Here is a 17,187-nt window from a genome sequence, read left to right as displayed (position 1 = left end):
AATATTGCGTCGCAATTTTTTCTTTTGTTCTAATTTATTTCAAAACATTTATTCATTTTGTTTGGTAAAAATGATTAGAAAAAAATTCTTTTAGTTTATGTTGTTAATATATTTGCTTAAAAATTATTTCAACTAATAAAGCACCCCTTTGAATTAGAGAATAATAATTTGCACTTTTTTCTTTTTATCATTTTTGTGGAGAACTACTAGTGATTTCATTTTTTTTTTTTTAATTAACTTTTCCATGTATTCGTTTGTTCATTTCTATATAAAGGCTAAAATTATATTGTGTCTTGAATAATAATGACTCGCAAATACCTCGAAGCTGCTGTTCCAAGTTCTCACCCTCAAATCTAGTGCCAACTCCTCCGCAAAATCCTGTACCACCTCCTATGCAAGCTGCAGTTGTACAATCTTCATCTAGTATTTCCAGAATGCCAGTAGGAATAGGAAGGCCTGAGGAAGAGAAAAACACTGCGTTACTTGAAGGATGATTTCTTGTTGGGTAAAACAGTCCTTCACAAGATACACACATAAAGGAAAGTAAGTATAAGCCTGAAAAATTTTGGAGCAGATGCTGTCATGTAAAAAAATACCACTATATTGCGTAGAAAAAATATTCAGCCTTCTTACTTGTGTTGCATTACAAGAAATCACATTTTCAAGTGTGTATTCAATTTATTGCTCTCGTAGGTCTTGCATTGCTTTTAATTCTCCTACAAGAAAGACATATTTTACTTTTAATCTACGTATAAACTAAGAATTTCTAGAACATTACAAATTATCTAGTTCAAGTTCAAGTTAACATGGTGTTTTTCCTTTATAAGAACCTGGGAACAAGACAACATAAGAAATACAATTTGTAAGTTGACGTGCAATATTGTATCACAAATTTTTCTTTTGTTCTAATTTATTTCAAACATCTGTGCATTTAACCAAAAATATAATGGTTATTTGATTGGTAAAAAATGCTTAGAAAAAATTTCTTTTAGTTTATATTGTTCATATGTTCGCTTAAAAATGATTTCAACTAATAAAGCATGCCTTTGAAATAAATAATTATTCTTTTCTCTTTTTCTTTTTTTTTTTTTATTATCATTCTTTTGAACATACTCCTTGTACTTCATTTTTTTTGAAACTTATCCTGTATTCTTTTGTTCATTTTTCTATAAAAGCTAAATATTATATTATGTCTTGAATAGTAATGACACATACGTTAGGCACTAGGGCTATCAATGGATTGAATTTTGAACCAAATCCAATGAAATTAATGGGAGATGAATTTAGAGTTTTAATTCGATAACCCGATCAAGATTTTAATTCGATAATACATTAACAAAATGATGCAAATATGGATACAAGTTAGTTCGATCCAATTTGTTATAAAAATATAATATATTTTATATATTATCGCATAATTTACTACACATAATTTTTTTTAGTTTGAAACTTGTATTATACTTTGTACATAATTTTTAAAAAATAAATAATATTAGATAACAATATAAATAATATTAGATAACAATATAATATTTTTTATTGAAATATTTGGAGAGTTTTTATTTTTTTATTAATTAAAATAAGATAAAAAATAATTAATTTATTAATATAAATTAAACAACCAAAGGAGCCAACAGTTGGAGTTGCTTTCATTGTTCCCAACTCCCCAATTTCCATATCAAATGCTCATTAAAATATCACAGAATTTGCAATATATAAATAGGTAGGCGAAAAATTGGATAAAAAACTATTTGAGCTTTTTAATTTTAGGGCTTGGAAGTTGATTAGTATAAGATTTTTATCTTTCTAATTTCTTCAATTTTGGATTGAATATCCAATAACATAGCAAATCGAATATGGATTTAACAATCAAATATCCGTTGAATTATCGAATTGGATTGGACCGGATCGTATCTAATATGGGCATGCAGATCCACTTTCATTTTTGAATAGTTGATATCAAATACTAGGGAAACTCGAATAGACCAAAGCTACGAGGGATTGGCTGTAGCATTTGTGCCATGTTGCTATGGAAGTCCAAAGAAAATAAATTCTCCATCTTTAGAATCTCCTGAGCCAGCTCATTGTCAAATCCCGGGCCAACTCCTTTGCAAGCTGGTGTTCCACGTTCTGTGGTTTCAAATCTAGTTAGTGTTAGAAAGAGTTTCTCCACCGAGGGGTTAGAGAACGAATTACAAATGTAGATTGAAAGAAAATTAGAAGATGAAGAATATAAAACGAATGTAGGAAGGGTTAAACACGATATAAGATCGTCGTCCTCAAACGAATTTTGCCCCCACTAGAAAAGATTATGGTGCTTAAAGGTGTAAGGATTTTTAATTAAAGATGGGCTTGTATGTGTGAATAATTGTGTGTTAAATTATAGGCTATCGAATTCGGTTGAGCCCAATTAAAGTAATCTAATAAGGCTTCGATTTTGGGCTTTAATGTATCAAGTTAAATTATGAGTTTACATATGTGTAGAGACCGGGCTCAAGTCCTAATTCTATGATGGGCCGAATTAGGTCAAAGGGCATCCCTATATAAATAGGTTATGGTCCTCAGATTACACGCAACGTATTATTCATTCTCAACTGCATCCCATCACAGAGAGAAAAAGGAGACTACGTGTAGATTTGGAAGATCATACCGCGAAATTCATATTGCATTAACCATGTCTGATTCAGGTATGCTTCCGCTTTAATTCTTGTATTTCTTGATGATTTAACATGAAAGATCCAGTAATTTAAAGCACTAAATTATCCAACAAGTGGTATCGGAGCCTCTTCATGTTAAAACATTGAGAATCAAATAATTTATTTTGGTTCTTGCAATATTTTATAAAGTTTTCAGATTTGATGATTTACGATTTATATTTTGTTGAATTTGAAAACTTTTGCGGTATAATTTTTTGTTATTTTCGTAATTTGGATTAATGGTTGAGAAAATTCAGATTTGGAATTCGAATTTTGGTTTCAGATTTTCAAAAAAAAAAAAAAATTCAAGAAGATCTGGCCGGTGGCGGGTGCGCCGCTGGCATCTGCAGCGCAGCAGCCCATGCCGCAGCAAAACGCAATAGCAGCCAGGCGCTGTTGCCTCATTGCAGCAACGTCGGGCTGCTGCTTGTGCGACGCCGGCGTGGGCCGATGCTGCTGTTCTTGGCGGCGCCAGTGACCGGCTCCGCTAGGAGAAGAAAGAAAGAAATTTTTTATTTTTTTTTGTTTCAGTTTTCTGGATTTTTTGGGGGCGGGGGCCTCTTCTGTAAATTAGATGAATTGAGGTCCTTAGTTGCAATTAGGGTTAGGGTTATAAAATTAAGGTTTTAGTCCCTAACCTTTAAATTATATTAAGTTTTGGGCCTTTAAGTTTCGAATTTAATAATTCAGTCCCTAAGGTTGTAAAATTAATTAATTCGGGCCATTAAAGTTCTAAATTTATAATTAAAGCCCTCAAACTTTAATTACTAGTTCAAATTGGCCCCCTAAGTTCATAATTAATTCAAATTGACCCCTAAAGTTTCAAATTTTTAAAATTTGATCCCTAAAGTTTTGAATTGGTCAATTTTGGCCCCTAAAGTTTCAAAATTTGTTCTAATTGATCCTATAAAGTATTGAATTAATTAATTATGGTCCATAAAGTTTCAAGTTTATTAATTTCAACCCCTAAAGTTTGGAATTAATTAATTTTGCCTACTTAAAGTTTTGAATTATTAATCCTAAGGCCCCTAAAGTTTAAAACTAATCAAAATATGCAAAATTGGTGATTCTCTTTATCAAATTTTGGTACTAAACACTCTTTTAAGAGATATAATATTCGAAAAGAGTTAGTTAATTGAACATGTTGCCAAAGCAACCTCTCTTGTGAAAATTGACTAACTTAGAATGTTAAAAAGTGTTTGTGCATGTGTTATTCATGGGAATATTGGTCGGCCCAAAGGAAGATCAATATTTAGCCGAATACACGTGCACCTGTGGTGATAAACGTGTGACGATTATTTGATTTAATGTGTAATCAATAAATCGATCCAAAGAAAGATTTATTGATTGACATGTTGTTTTATCATCAATGTTTGATCACTACGCCAAGAGTACCGCTTACAAGTAAATATCTCTATCTAAAGACTAAATATTGATGTTGTGCTTGGTATCTTGTGATGGACCCTACCACTATTTGATATTATTATTATTTGCATATTAAAGATATTCATGTGAGCTATTCATAATAAATGTTCTCTAATTCAGTTTCAGGTTCTGCTGCTAATATCTCTGCTAGCATCAATTCAATTCCAATGTTAAATGGCACAAACTTCAGGGCATGGCAAGAGAACGTTATGATTGTTCTCGGAGTCATGGACCTAGACCTTGCTTTACGGGTGGATCAATCTGCTGCACTTACTGATAAGAGTACCTCTGATGATAAGAGGGAGATGAAAAAGTGGGAACGATTGAACCGCATAAGCTTAATGGTCATGAAGCGTGCTATTCCAGAAGCATTCTGGCGCACTATGTCCGATAAGGTGACTACGACTAAGGGTTTCCTTGAGGACCTTGAGAAGAGGTTTGCCAAGAATGAAAAGGCTGAAACAAGTACACTTTTGGCAAATCTTGTCTCAATGAGGTATAAATGGAAAGGAAACATTCGGGAGTACATTATGGAAATGTCTCACATTACTTCAAAACTAAAGGCACTCAAGTTGGATTAATCTGAAGACTTGTTGGTGCACTTGGTTCTGATATCCCTTCTGGCACATTTCAGTCAATTCAAGGTGAGCTACAACTGTCAAAAGGACTCGTGGTCCCTTAATGAGCTCATCTTACACTGTGTTCAGGAAGAGGAAATACTGAAGCATGAGAAGACAGAAAGTGCTCATTTAGCCACCACCTCTAAGGACAAAAGCAACAAGAAAAGGAAGATTAATAAAGAAGCTGCAAGTATGGCACCGCAAAAGAAACAGCATAAGGAACCAACTGAAAGTGGTTGTTTCTTCTGTGGAGCTGCAGGTCATAAGAAGAAGAATTGCACCAATTACCACGCATGGCGTGTAAAGAAAGGTACTCTTCTTCATTTGGTTTGTTCTAAGGCTAATTTAACTTTGGTACCTAGACATACATGGTGGATAGATTCTGGTGCAACAACTCACATCAGTATGTCTATGCAGGGTTGCCTGAGTTGCCGAAAACCAAGTGATGATGAAAGATACATCTATGCAGGCGACGACAATAGAATGAAAGTAGAGGCAATAGGAAAATTTAGATTATTGTTAAAGATTGAATTTTATTTGGATCTTGTTGAGACATTTATTGTACCGTCTTTTAGACGGAATTTGATTTCTATTTCTGTTTTGGACAAATTTGGTTATACTTGTTCTTTTGGAAATGGAAAATTTAGTTTGTTTCATGATTCAAAATTGGTTGGTTCCGGTTCTTTATCAGGTTACGATAATCTTTATTCAATTGATACAATTGCTTCTTATAATGAAACCTTGCATGTAAGTACTTCAGGTGTAAAGCGAAAATTAAACGACGAGAATTCTGCCTCGTTGTGGCACAAGAGATTAGGTCACATTTTCAAAAGGAGAATTGAGAGACTTGTGTCTGACGGGATTCTCGACCCTCTTGACTTCACAAATTATGATTTGTGTGTCAACTGTCTAAAGGGAAAACAAACCAATAAAAGGAGATTTCAAGCCAATAGGACTTCGGACGTCTTAGAATTTATACATACAGATATTTGTGGATCATTCCCTACGGGTTCTTGGAATGGTCAACAATATTTTATAACGTTCATAGACGAATTTTTAAGATATGGCTACATATATCTCATTCATGAAAAATCACAGTCACTGGATGTGTTCAAAAACTATAAAACTGAAATTGAGAACCAACTCGGCAAAAGGATTAAAAGCGTCAGATCTGACCGTGGGGGTGAATACTATGGCAGATATGACAGTTCAGGTGAACAGCGTTCAGGACCATTTGCTAAATTCCTAGAGGAATGCGGTATCATCCCACAGTACACTATTCCCGGTTCGCCCACTATGAATGGTGTTGCTAAAAGATGAAACAGAACACTTAAGGACATGGTGAGGAGTATGATTAATCATTCTACCTTACCAGAATCTCTCTGGGGTGAAGTATTAAAGACTGCAGCTTATATACTCAACAAAGTTCCAACTAAGGCCATTGATAAAATCCCATATGAGCTTTGGATAGGCAAGAAGCCTAGTTTGAAGCATATACATATTTAGGGGTGTCCAGCTGAGGCAAGGCTCTATAAGCCAAATGAAAAGAAACTGGATGCAAGGACCATCACTTGCTATTTCATTGGATATTCTAAAAGGTCCAGGGGTTACAAGTTTTATGATCCCACAACTGAGGCAATTTTCGAGATAGGAAATGCTAGGTTCTTTGAGGATGTTGAGTTTGTGGAGAGAAGAAAGGGTTACAGGCTTTGTCTTTGAGGAGGAATATGTTGAAATTCCTCTAATTGCCATTGATAATGATCAGGTTTCTATCCCTGATATTGTTCAAGAAGCAACTCTGGACCAAGACAATGTCATACCTCCCTCTCAAGATCAACAAATTGTTCTAGAAGAACAAACTCTACAGCCTCAAGAACCAATGCCATTAAGAAGATCCACTAGTGAGAGAAGAAGTGCGGTTTCGAATGATTACATCGTATTTCTTCAAGAACATAAAGTTGACATTGGAATGGTGGAAGATGATCCGATCAACTTCTGTCAAGTCATGGAAAGTTCTAACTCTCAAAAGTGGCTTGATGCTATGAATGAAGAGATAAAATCCATGAAGGATAATGACGTATGGGACCTCGTTCCATTGCCTGAAGGTGCGAAACCCATTGGTTGCAAATGGATATTTAAGACCAAGAGTGATTCAAAAGGTGATGTAGAAAGGTATAAGGCTCGTCTTGTCGCAAAGGGCTTTACACAGAAAGAAGGCATCGATTATAAAGAGACTTTCTCTCCGGTTTCTTCAAAAGACTCTTTCAGGACTATAATGGCATTGGTAGCGCATTTCAATCTTGAGCTACATCAGATGGATGTTAAGACAGTGTTTCTCAATGGCGACATAGATGAAACAATTTATATGGTACAACCAGAAAACTTTGTATCGGACGATTCAAAGCAAATGGTTTGTAAATTAAAGAAATCCATCTATGGACTCAAACAGGCATCTCGTCAATGGTATTACAAGTTTCATCAGGTGATCATCTCATTAGGTTTTGAGATGAATTTGGTCGATGATTGTATATACCACAAGTTCAGTGGGAGCAAGTATATTTTTCTAGTTTTATATGTCGATGACATATTGCTTGCCAGCAACGATATAGGCTTATTGCACGAAACCAAGAGATTTCTAGCAAAGAATTTTGAGATGAAAGATCTTGGTGATGCCTCTTTTGTATTAGGAATTCAGATACACCGAAATCGTTCTCGAGGTATTCTTGGATTATCACAAAAGAGCTATATCGAAAAGGTACTTAGAAGATATAGCATGCAAGATTGTAAACCATGTGACACCCCTGTGGCTAAAGGAGACAAGTTCAGCTTAAGTCTGTGCCCTAAAAATGACTTGGAAATTAAAGAAATGTAGAAGATTCCTTATTCCTCAGCTATAGGGAGTCTGATGTATGCTCAGGTTTGTACGCGTCCGGATATAGCGTACATTGTTGGGATGCTAGGGAGATATTTAAGTAACCCGGGAATAGATCATTGGAAAGTAGCCAAACGGGTCATGCGGCATTTACAGAGAACAAAAGACTACATGCTCACATACAGAAGATCGGATCAGTTGGAGATCATCGGTTATTCTGATTCCGATTTCTCGGGATGCCAAGATTGTAGGAGATCCACTTCAGGCTATATTTACCTACTTGCTGGAGGTGCTATTTCCTGGAAGAGTGCCAAGCAGACACTCATAGCTACTTCCACCATGGCAGCGGAGTTTATAGCGTGTTATGAGGCATCAAATCATGGAATATGGCTGCATAATTTTTGTCACTGGGTTGCGTATTGTGGACAATATAGAAAGACCACTTAAGATATTTTGTGACAATAAATCGGCAGTGTTGTAGTCTAATAACAACAGGAGCTCGACGAAGTCAAAACACATAGAGATCAAGTTCCTTGCTGTTAAAGAAAGAGTTCAGAGTGGACAGGTGTCAATAGAGCATATTGGGACAAACTCCATAGTTGCGGATCCGCTTACTAAGGGATTGATACCCAAGGTCTTTCATGAGCACACTGCTCATATGGGTGTAATGTCTCTTGAGGATATCTAGTTTCAGTGGGAGTTTGTATTTTTTGACTTTTCATATTGGACACATGTACTGTTATTTTGGATACGGTTTAAAGTTAAAGTTATTTTCAATTATGAAGTTATTTGGTTAATTATCTCTGAACTTGTTTAAAATGATCTTACTAAGGTATTAAGGTGGACCAGTTGGAAATAGGCATGTTACAAATCACATTACATGTAATTTCCATGCTACACATCCATGCTTGATTCATGTCATTCAGTTATATTGATATATGTGACCATTGATGGGTTTAGCTACGTGAAAGTAGCGAAAGCCGCTTTGGCCGCTTTGATCCTATGTTGATATGATTGATGGACGGGATTGTTTGGGGATACATTCGGTAATGATAGCAAAATTCTGAGCACTCATAAGGTTATGTTTAATGCACAATTATAAGGTAACACATATAGCCCAAGTGGGAGATTGTAAGGATTTTTAATTAAAGATGGGTTTGTATGTGTGAATAATTGTGCGTTAAATTATAGGCTATCGAGTTCAGTTGAGCCCAATTAAAGTGATCTAATAAGGCTTCAATTTTGAGCTTTAATGTATCCAGTTAAAGTATGGGTTTACATATGTGTGGAGACTGGGTCCAAGTCCTAATTCTATGATGGGCCGAATTAGGTCAAAGGGCATCCCTATATAAATAGGTTATGGTTCCCAGATCACACACAACGTATTATTCATTCTCTACTGCATCCCATCACAGAGAGGAAAAGGAGACTACGTGTAGATTTGGAAGACCATAACGTGAAATTCATATTGCATTAACCATGTCTGATTCAGGTATGCTTCCGCTTTAATTCTTGTATTTCTTGATGATTTAACATGAAAGATCCAGTAATTTAAAGCACTAAATTATCCAACAAAAGGGTCATCCGGCAAAGGGTTTGAAAGATTGATCAAGCTTTTTAGAGATTCAAACACTAAGCACTTGTTTGATTCTCTATGAACTCAAGAACACAGTGGAAAAGGAAGAAGATGGTTTTGTTTTTCTTTCTTCTCTCTTGTTTGATCTTATAAACATGAATTATAAGTGTTTTTTTCATTCTCTTTTGATGATCAAAAACTAACTATTTATAGTTATGCAACATAGCTTCACGAAGTGGTGCCAAAATTAAATGAAAGGCTGCCAAAAAACCACCCAAACCAACTCCAACGGTCACTAAACTTATACCATGCGACCGCATGGTGAAAATCCATGAACTGAGGCCATTTGCCCTCGGTTGGTTGCCATGCGATCGCATGGTTTTTTGAACAACTATCACAATCCCTAATAGAGTGAATAAGATTGTATTTTTAATGCTGATTACTCATGATTATTTGCTAATATACAAGTATATTTGGGATTAATAATGATATTTTTATATAGTTGAATGAAGGTCAATCCTAATTGTGGTGTTTACAATTTTATTGTAGAAATGGAGTCCAAAAATAACAAAGTTCAAGGCCCATAAGAGAGGACTCAATTCAAGTGGACTTAACCCAGCCCAATCAAAATAAAATAGATTGGAAAGATTAATGAAGGGAGCAAAATCTATGGAAGACGTCTCTTGCTGTGAAGAAATCCCGAATTGGAAACACATCTGTACTGCCCTTCGTATTTTCACCATATCTCCCTCATCCGATGTCATATTGAGCTGATTCAAGAGGCCTTGGAAAGATAATTTAACGTGCTACAATTTCTCATGAAATAGAGATTTTGAAATTCTCACGTTTTCTAAGTGAAAAATGGCCCACAATCCAAGGATAAAAATCTGTGAATTGAAGAGGCGAATTCGGGATTGATTCTTTCTTTTCCTGGTGAAGATGGCTTGAAAGGAGTGGAAGAGGAAAAAAAAAAGCAGGGGACGACCAAGAAGGCTAGGACCTAGGTGGATCGATTCTTTTTCTTCCCTTTTGGCTATCAAAAGAGGGAAGCCACTCCAAGAAAACGGGAGACCAGATTCACCGAGTTTTTCCTTCTTACCATCTCTTTCAATTTCTTGATGTTAACTCTTTATTTAAACTTTTCTTCAATTTTAGCATGAATTAATTTCTATCTTCTAGAATTTGAGATGTAGCCTAACTACGATTATGTGAATCTTCCTTTACTTGAATTAATTGGTATTTGTTCGAATTGTTGAGTATTTCATTTTGGACTTAATGCTTGTGAATTGACTAATCACCATTCATTTGAGTTGGGATTCAATTTGAGACAGAGAAATAATAATTGTTTCAGCCAATGTTTGAGATGCCACATGAATTCTGTAGGATAGAGATATCTATGGACTTGTGTAATCTTTATGGGTTTATTTTTGTTCTTAATGAATCTTGACAGGCTTAGAATTTTCACAAAGATATAGAAAATTTTCTTGTTGAGATATTTCGTTAATGCTTTAGAAAGATTAATGAATAAATTAGAAAGACTTGATTATCAACAATTAGGAATACTTACAATTAATTCAATTAGGATATTCACATGAGTAGTTATGGTGAATCGAAAACTTTAGAGTATTGTTTTCTTGATTTTAACTTGCTTGTTCAATTCATCTTAGTTTAAGCTTTCTGGTTTAATAATTCATTTACATTCGAATTGTCAAATAGATCATCATTCAACAAATTTTGATAATTATTCGTAATTTTTCATTCCTCATGAGACGATACTCTTACTCATTCACTTTATTACTTGTTGTGACTCGTGCACTTGTGATTTCAACCAACAAGTTTTTGGTGCCGTTGTCGGGGAATTAGATAAAATTATTGATAATATCAATACTAGTTAAATTTGATCTAATTTGATTTATTTTTTTTTATTTCCAGGTTTTGCTTAGTACATGAGAAGCAAAAAGAGCTTGGAATTGCTGCCTTATGATCCAGAAATTGAAAAAACAGCAAAAAGACTGAGGAAAAAGTAGCGAGAAGCTCGAAAAAATTCAAACACTATGGCAGACAACGAGAATCCAAGACATGACACACGAGCTCTAAGGGATTTTGCTCTACCACAGGTCACAGGAATCAATTCAGTCATTAGGAAACCTAGTATTGCAGCCAACAACTTTGAGATTAAGCCAGCTATCCTACAAATGATCCAAACATCAATTCAATTCCATGGATTTCCGAGTGATGATCCCAATGCCCATATAGCAAGTTTTCTGGAAGTTTGTGACACCTTCAAGCAAAATGGTCTTACTGATGATGCCATTCGCCTCCGGCTATCTCCTTTCTGTCTTCGAGATAGAGCAAAAAGTTGGCTAAATTCATTACCTGCAGATTCAATCACTAGTTGTGAAGATTTAGATCAGAAGTTTCTCGCTAAATTTTTTCCACCAGCAAAGATGTGCAATGAAATTTCAAATTTTTCTCAATTGGAGGGTGAAACACTTTACGAGGCTTGGGAGCGATATAAAGACCTACTCAGGCGATGCCCTCACGATGGATTGTCGAAGTGGATGCAAGTTCAGAACTTCTATAATGGACTTGCTGCCTCTATAAGAACTCTAATAGATGCTTCTTCAGGAAGAGCATTTATGGGCAAATCCCTAGACGATGCATATGATCTGTTGGAGGAGATGGCGATGAACAACTATCAATGGCCAAATGAGAGAATTTTACCGAAGAAAGAAGTAGGAGTGCATGAGGTTGAAGCTATCACTACCTTGATAGCTCAAGTCCATAATCTTACTCAACAATTGAAAACCAACCAACTGACAGCAAATGCCATTCAATTGACACCACCGGCTTGTGATTTTTGTCATGGAAACCATCCGAGTGAAGAATGTCAAGTGGGAAATCCTTTCTTTCAATCCCAAGCGGAGCAAGCACACTTTGTTGCAAATTAAAATCGGCAAAACAATCCATATAGTGCAACATACAACCCTGGATGGAAAAATCACCCCAATTTTTCATGGAATAATCAGAATGCATTGAAACCTCCACATGGTTCGTCATCTAGTGATCCGCCGAAAGAGAAGTCAGCACTTGAAGAAGCAATGGCACAATTAGCAACTAACACCAACAGATTTATAACAGATACTAAGACCAATTTTCAGAATCTTCGATATGGAATTTAGAAGTCCATGTCGGTTAATTGGCTAATATGTTAACTCGGAGACAACAAGGAAACTTGCCTAGCACGATTGAAGTGAATCCAAAGGAACAGTTCAAGGCAATCACTTTGAGAAATGGAAAAGAGTTAGAAGCTCCAATTACTAGTGAAAAGTTGAAAAAGAAGATCAAGAGATGCAACTCCACACACCAACGCTTAGCGAGGAGATTTCTGACAATCAACCAATCCCACCACAGGATCTATCACCAAAAGTTCCATTACCTCAACGACTCAAAAAGAATAAGCTTGATAAGCAATTTTCTAAATTTTTAGATGTGTTTGAAAAATTGCATGTTAACATTCCTTTTGCAGAAGCTCTCAATCAAATGCCAAGTTATGTGAAATTTATGAAGGACATCTTGTCAAATAAGAGGGGATTGGAAGAATATGAGACAGTAGCCCTTACTGAAGAGTGCAGTGCAATTCTACAAAAGAAATTGCCTCCAAAGCTCAAGGATCCAGGGAGTTTTACTATCCCTTGTTCAATTGGAAATTCTATGTTTGAAAGAGCTTTATGTAACTTAGGTGCAAGTATTAATCTTATGCCTTTGTCTATTTTTAGGAAACTTGGACTAGGTGAGGCGAGACCTACTACAGTATCATTGCAATTAGCGGATCGCTCAATAAAACACCCAAGGAAAATTATTGAGGATGCGCTTGTTAAGGTGGACAAGTTTATTCTTCCAGCCGACTTCCTCATTCTAGACCTGGAGGAGGATAGGGAAATTCCTATCATTCTTGGCATACTATTCTTAGCTGCTGGCTGAGCTCTAATTGATGTCCAAAGGGGAGAATTATGGTTGAGAGTACAAGAGGAGGAGGTAACCTTTAATGTTTTTGATGCCATCAAGTATCCGGATACAAGTGAGAGTTGTTTCAGCATCCGAGCAATCGACTCCTTGGTCACTGAAGTATTTAACCAACAAAAGGAGTCGTTGGAAGTTTGTTTGGTTAATCCCAATCCGACTATGGTGGAGGATCCAGAAGTGTTAGAATATGCTCTGTGGATGGATTCTTTTGGTCCTAACCGTGAAAATATTTTGAAGATTTGGGACATGGAACATCACGGCCCCTTCCATCTATTGAGAAACCTCCCACATTGGAGCTTAAGCCCTTACCTGAACATCTTCAATATGCGTCTCTTGGTGAATCATCTACTCTTCCGATAATTATTTCATCCAAGCTTTCGATTGAAGAAGAAGAAAAGTTGTTAAGAGTGCTTAGAGAACATAAGGCAGCTATTGGATGGATACTTGCAGATATCAAGGGAATTAGCCCTTCTATTTGTATGCACCGAATTTTGTTGGAGGAAGATTGCAAGCCAACGATGGAGCATCAAAGAAGACTCAATCCGACAATGAAGGAAGTGGTGCGTAAAGAGGTCTTAAAATGGTTAGATGCTGGAGTGACTTACCCAATTTCTGATAGCTCATAGATCAGTCCTGTGCAAGTAGTACCAAAAAAGGGAGGAATGACAGTGGTGAAGAATGCTAACAATGAGTTGATCCCTACAAGAATAGTTACCGGATGGAGAATTTGCATGGATTATTGAAAATTGAACAAAGCCACTCGGAAGGACCACTTCCCCTTACCATTCATTGATGAAATGTTGGATAGGCTAGCCGGGCATGAGTACTATTGCTTCCTAGATGGCTATTCGGGGTATAATCAAATAGCCATAGCACCAGAGGACCAAGAGAAGACCACCTTCATATGCCTTTATATCACTTCCACCTTCCGTCGAATGCCATTTGGACTTTGCAATGTGCCAGCCACCTTCCAAAGGTGTATGATGTCAATCTTTTCAGATATGGTAGAGCGGATTATTGAAATTTTCATGGATGAACTTTCTGTATTAGGATCGTCTTTTGATGATTGTCTTGGGAATTTGGCGTTAGTTTTGAAGAGATGTGAAGAAACTAACCTTGTACTTAATTGGGAAAAGTGTCACTTCATGGTAAAAGAGGGAATTGTCTTGGGTCATCGGATCTCTTCAAAGGGAATTGAAGTGGATAGAGCAAAAATTGAGACAATCGAGAAGCTTCCACCACCAACAATAATAAAAGGAGTACGGAGCTTTCTTGGATATGCCGAATTTTATAGAAGATTTATTAAAGACTTTTCCAAGATCTCCAAACCCCTTTGTAGCTTGCTTGTGAAAGAAACACCTTTTGTGTTTGATGAAGAATGTGATAAGGCGTTATTGCTACTAAAAGAGAAGCTTGTGTCTGCTTTGATTGTTATAGCTCCGGATTGAGATCTACCGTTTGAATTGATGTGCAATGCAAGTGACTATGTGATTGGTGCGGTATTGGGGCAGCGAAGGAACAAACGGTTTCATACCATTTACTATGCTAGTAGAACCCTTAATGATGCCCAACTCAACTATGCCACCACTGAGAAGGAACTTCTTGCTATAGTCTTCGCTTTTGACAAGTTTCGACCATATCTCATTGGGAATAAGGTGATAGTCTACACTGATCATTCCGCAATTAAATACCTTATCATAAAGAAGGAAGCCAAGCCAAGACTCATCCGTTGTGTTCTCTTGCTACAAAAATTTCATATTGAGATTAAAGACAAGAAGGGAACTGAAAATATAGTGGCAGATCATCTCTCACTGCTAGAGTCATAGGAGCAACTTGAGTCCCAACAACTGCCCATAGATGATAAATTCCTGGATGAGCAACTTTTAGCTATTTCTTCTAACAATCCTTTACCATGGTATGCAGATTATGTCAATTTTCTTGCAGAAAAAATCATTCTCTCCAACTTTTCTATCAACAAAAGAAGAAATTTCTGTCGAAAGTAAAGCATTACTATTAGGAAGAACCAATACTCTACAGGCTTTGTGTGGACCAAATAATCAGGCGATGTGCTCCGAAAGAGGAGATGACAGATATTTTGATGCATTACCATACACTAGAATGTGGAGGGCATTTCGGACCTCATCGGACAGCAGCTAAAGTTCTCCAATCCGAATTTTATTGGCCAACATTTTTCAAGGATTCTCATACTTTTATTGCCTCTTGTGATAGATGCCAATGCTCCGGGAACATATCTAAAATAAATGAAATGCCTTTGTAGAATATTCTAGAGGTGGAGTTGTTTGATGTTTGGGGTATTGACTTCATGGGACCCATTCCTTCATCCTACAACAACAAATATATTCTTCTAGCAGTGGATTATGTATCTAATTGGGTAGAGGAAATCGTAACTCCTACTAATGATGGAAAAGTGGTGCAGAATTTTCTTCGGAAGAATATTTTTTCCAGATTTGGGACTCCTAGGGCCATTATTAGCGATGAAGGGACTCACTTTTGTAACAAGCAGTTTAAAGGTCTATTATTAAAATATGGAGTAAGACATCTAAGAGCATTGGCTTATCACCCTCACACAAATGGACAAGCGGAGATATCAAATAGGGAGGTAAAGCAAATTCTAGAGAAAACAGTTAACAATTCTCGAAAAGATTGGGCCAAAAAGTTAGATGATGCGCTATGGGCTTATCGGACAGCATACAAAACACCTTTGAGAATGTCTCCTTATTGGTTAGTCTATGGAAAAACATGCCACCTTCCTGTAGAGCTCGAGCACAAAGCTTATTTGGCGATGAAGCAACTAAACATGGATCTTCAAGCAGCTGGTGAAAAGCGTTGTTTGCAAATTAATAAGATGGACGAGTTTCGTAATGAAGCTTATGAGAATGCAAGGATTTACAAGGAATGGACCAAGGCTTGGCATGATAAGCACATCTCAAAGAAAGAGTTTCTACCTGGACAACAAGTTTTACTTTACAATTCAAGGCTTCGTCTTTTTCCAAGAAAGCTCAAATCTCGATGGTCAGGCCCATTCACAGTTGTTAAAGTTTTTCCCCATGGAGCAGTGGAAATCACTCATGATGAGAAGGGGACATTTAAAGTGAATGGACAACGTTTGAAGCTTTATTTAAGTGGAGAATTTGACAACAAGAAGACCACCATTCTTCTTAATCCGGCCTAGAAGAAGAGCAACAGTCAAGCTGCTGACTATAATTAAGTGCTTCTTGGGAGGCAACCCAAGCATTCAAACCTCTGTTTTGCTTTTTTTTTTATTCCCTTGCAATTTGTTTAATTTTATATATTCTTCTTTTCGTTAATTACTTTGTGTGTTTTCTGATTTCAATTTATTTATTTATTTTGGGTGTGGCAGTGACGCAGTTCTCCACCTTCTTGCTCCAGTACTTGAATGCATTGATGAGGATGTCAAGAGAGATGAAACTTGATCCATCTTCACCAATGAACAGGGAAGTTTCTTCTTATCATTTTTTTCCCTTTCTTTGTTCCACATTGAGGACAATGTTAGGTTTTAGTTGGGGAGGGGGGTGTTGAGCATGAATATATGCATTCTTGTTTGCATGAATTTAGATTTGGTATCATGAATGCATTCCAATTTACATGAATTCAGCTTTGGTATTTTGGCTTGATTACAATGTATTTTTGCTTGAGTCAATAGTGCTATCTGAATATGATATTGAAACACCTCAGAAATTTTGAATTCCTATTTGCATGAATTTAGATTTGGTATCATGAATGCATTCCAATTTACATGAATTCATCTTTGGCATTTTGGCTTGATTACAATGTATTTTTGCTTGAGTCAATAGTGCTATCTGAGTAAGATATTGAAATACCTTAGAAATTTTTTCTTTTCATACACGTAAACTAAGCTCATGTGGTTTGATGGATGTGGAACTCATACAATTAGAGAACACTCAAATTAAAGTTGCAACCTTTTACACT

At 36.3% G+C, this 17,187-nt stretch overlaps 3 protein-coding genes across 3 annotated transcripts; all 3 read left to right on the top strand.

Annotated features, from left to right (window-relative positions):
- Positions 1-9,651: 9,651 nt before the first annotated feature.
- Positions 9,652-12,158, top strand: LOC111411971. Its single transcript, XM_023042686.1, has 2 exons — positions 9,652-10,273; positions 11,122-12,158. Exon 2 carries the CDS (start codon positions 11,244-11,246, stop codon positions 12,138-12,140), a length of 897 nt encoding a protein of 298 aa, XP_022898454.1. The 5' UTR covers positions 9,652-10,273; positions 11,122-11,243; the 3' UTR covers positions 12,141-12,158.
- Positions 12,159-12,540: 382 nt separating this feature from the next.
- LOC111372937 lies at positions 12,541-13,173 on the top strand. Its single transcript, XM_022995368.1, has one exon. It carries the CDS (start codon positions 12,541-12,543, stop codon positions 13,171-13,173), a length of 633 nt encoding a protein of 210 aa, XP_022851136.1.
- A 1,508-nt stretch (positions 13,174-14,681) lies between these two features.
- Positions 14,682-16,941, top strand: LOC111372922. Its single transcript, XM_022995351.1, has 5 exons — positions 14,682-15,034; positions 15,253-15,373; positions 15,494-16,340; positions 16,598-16,695; positions 16,813-16,941. Exons 1-5 carry the CDS (start codon positions 14,682-14,684, stop codon positions 16,939-16,941), a joined length of 1,548 nt encoding a protein of 515 aa, XP_022851119.1.
- Positions 16,942-17,187: the final 246 nt, after the last annotated feature.

This window comes from Olea europaea, chromosome 2, assembly GCF_002742605.1.
Source record: "Olea europaea var. sylvestris chromosome 2, O_europaea_v1, whole genome shotgun sequence".
Taxonomy (NCBI): Eukaryota; Viridiplantae; Streptophyta; class Magnoliopsida; order Lamiales; family Oleaceae; genus Olea; species Olea europaea.
Note: the sequence above shows the minus strand (reverse complement) of the source record. Positions and strands in the feature narration are given on the sequence as shown.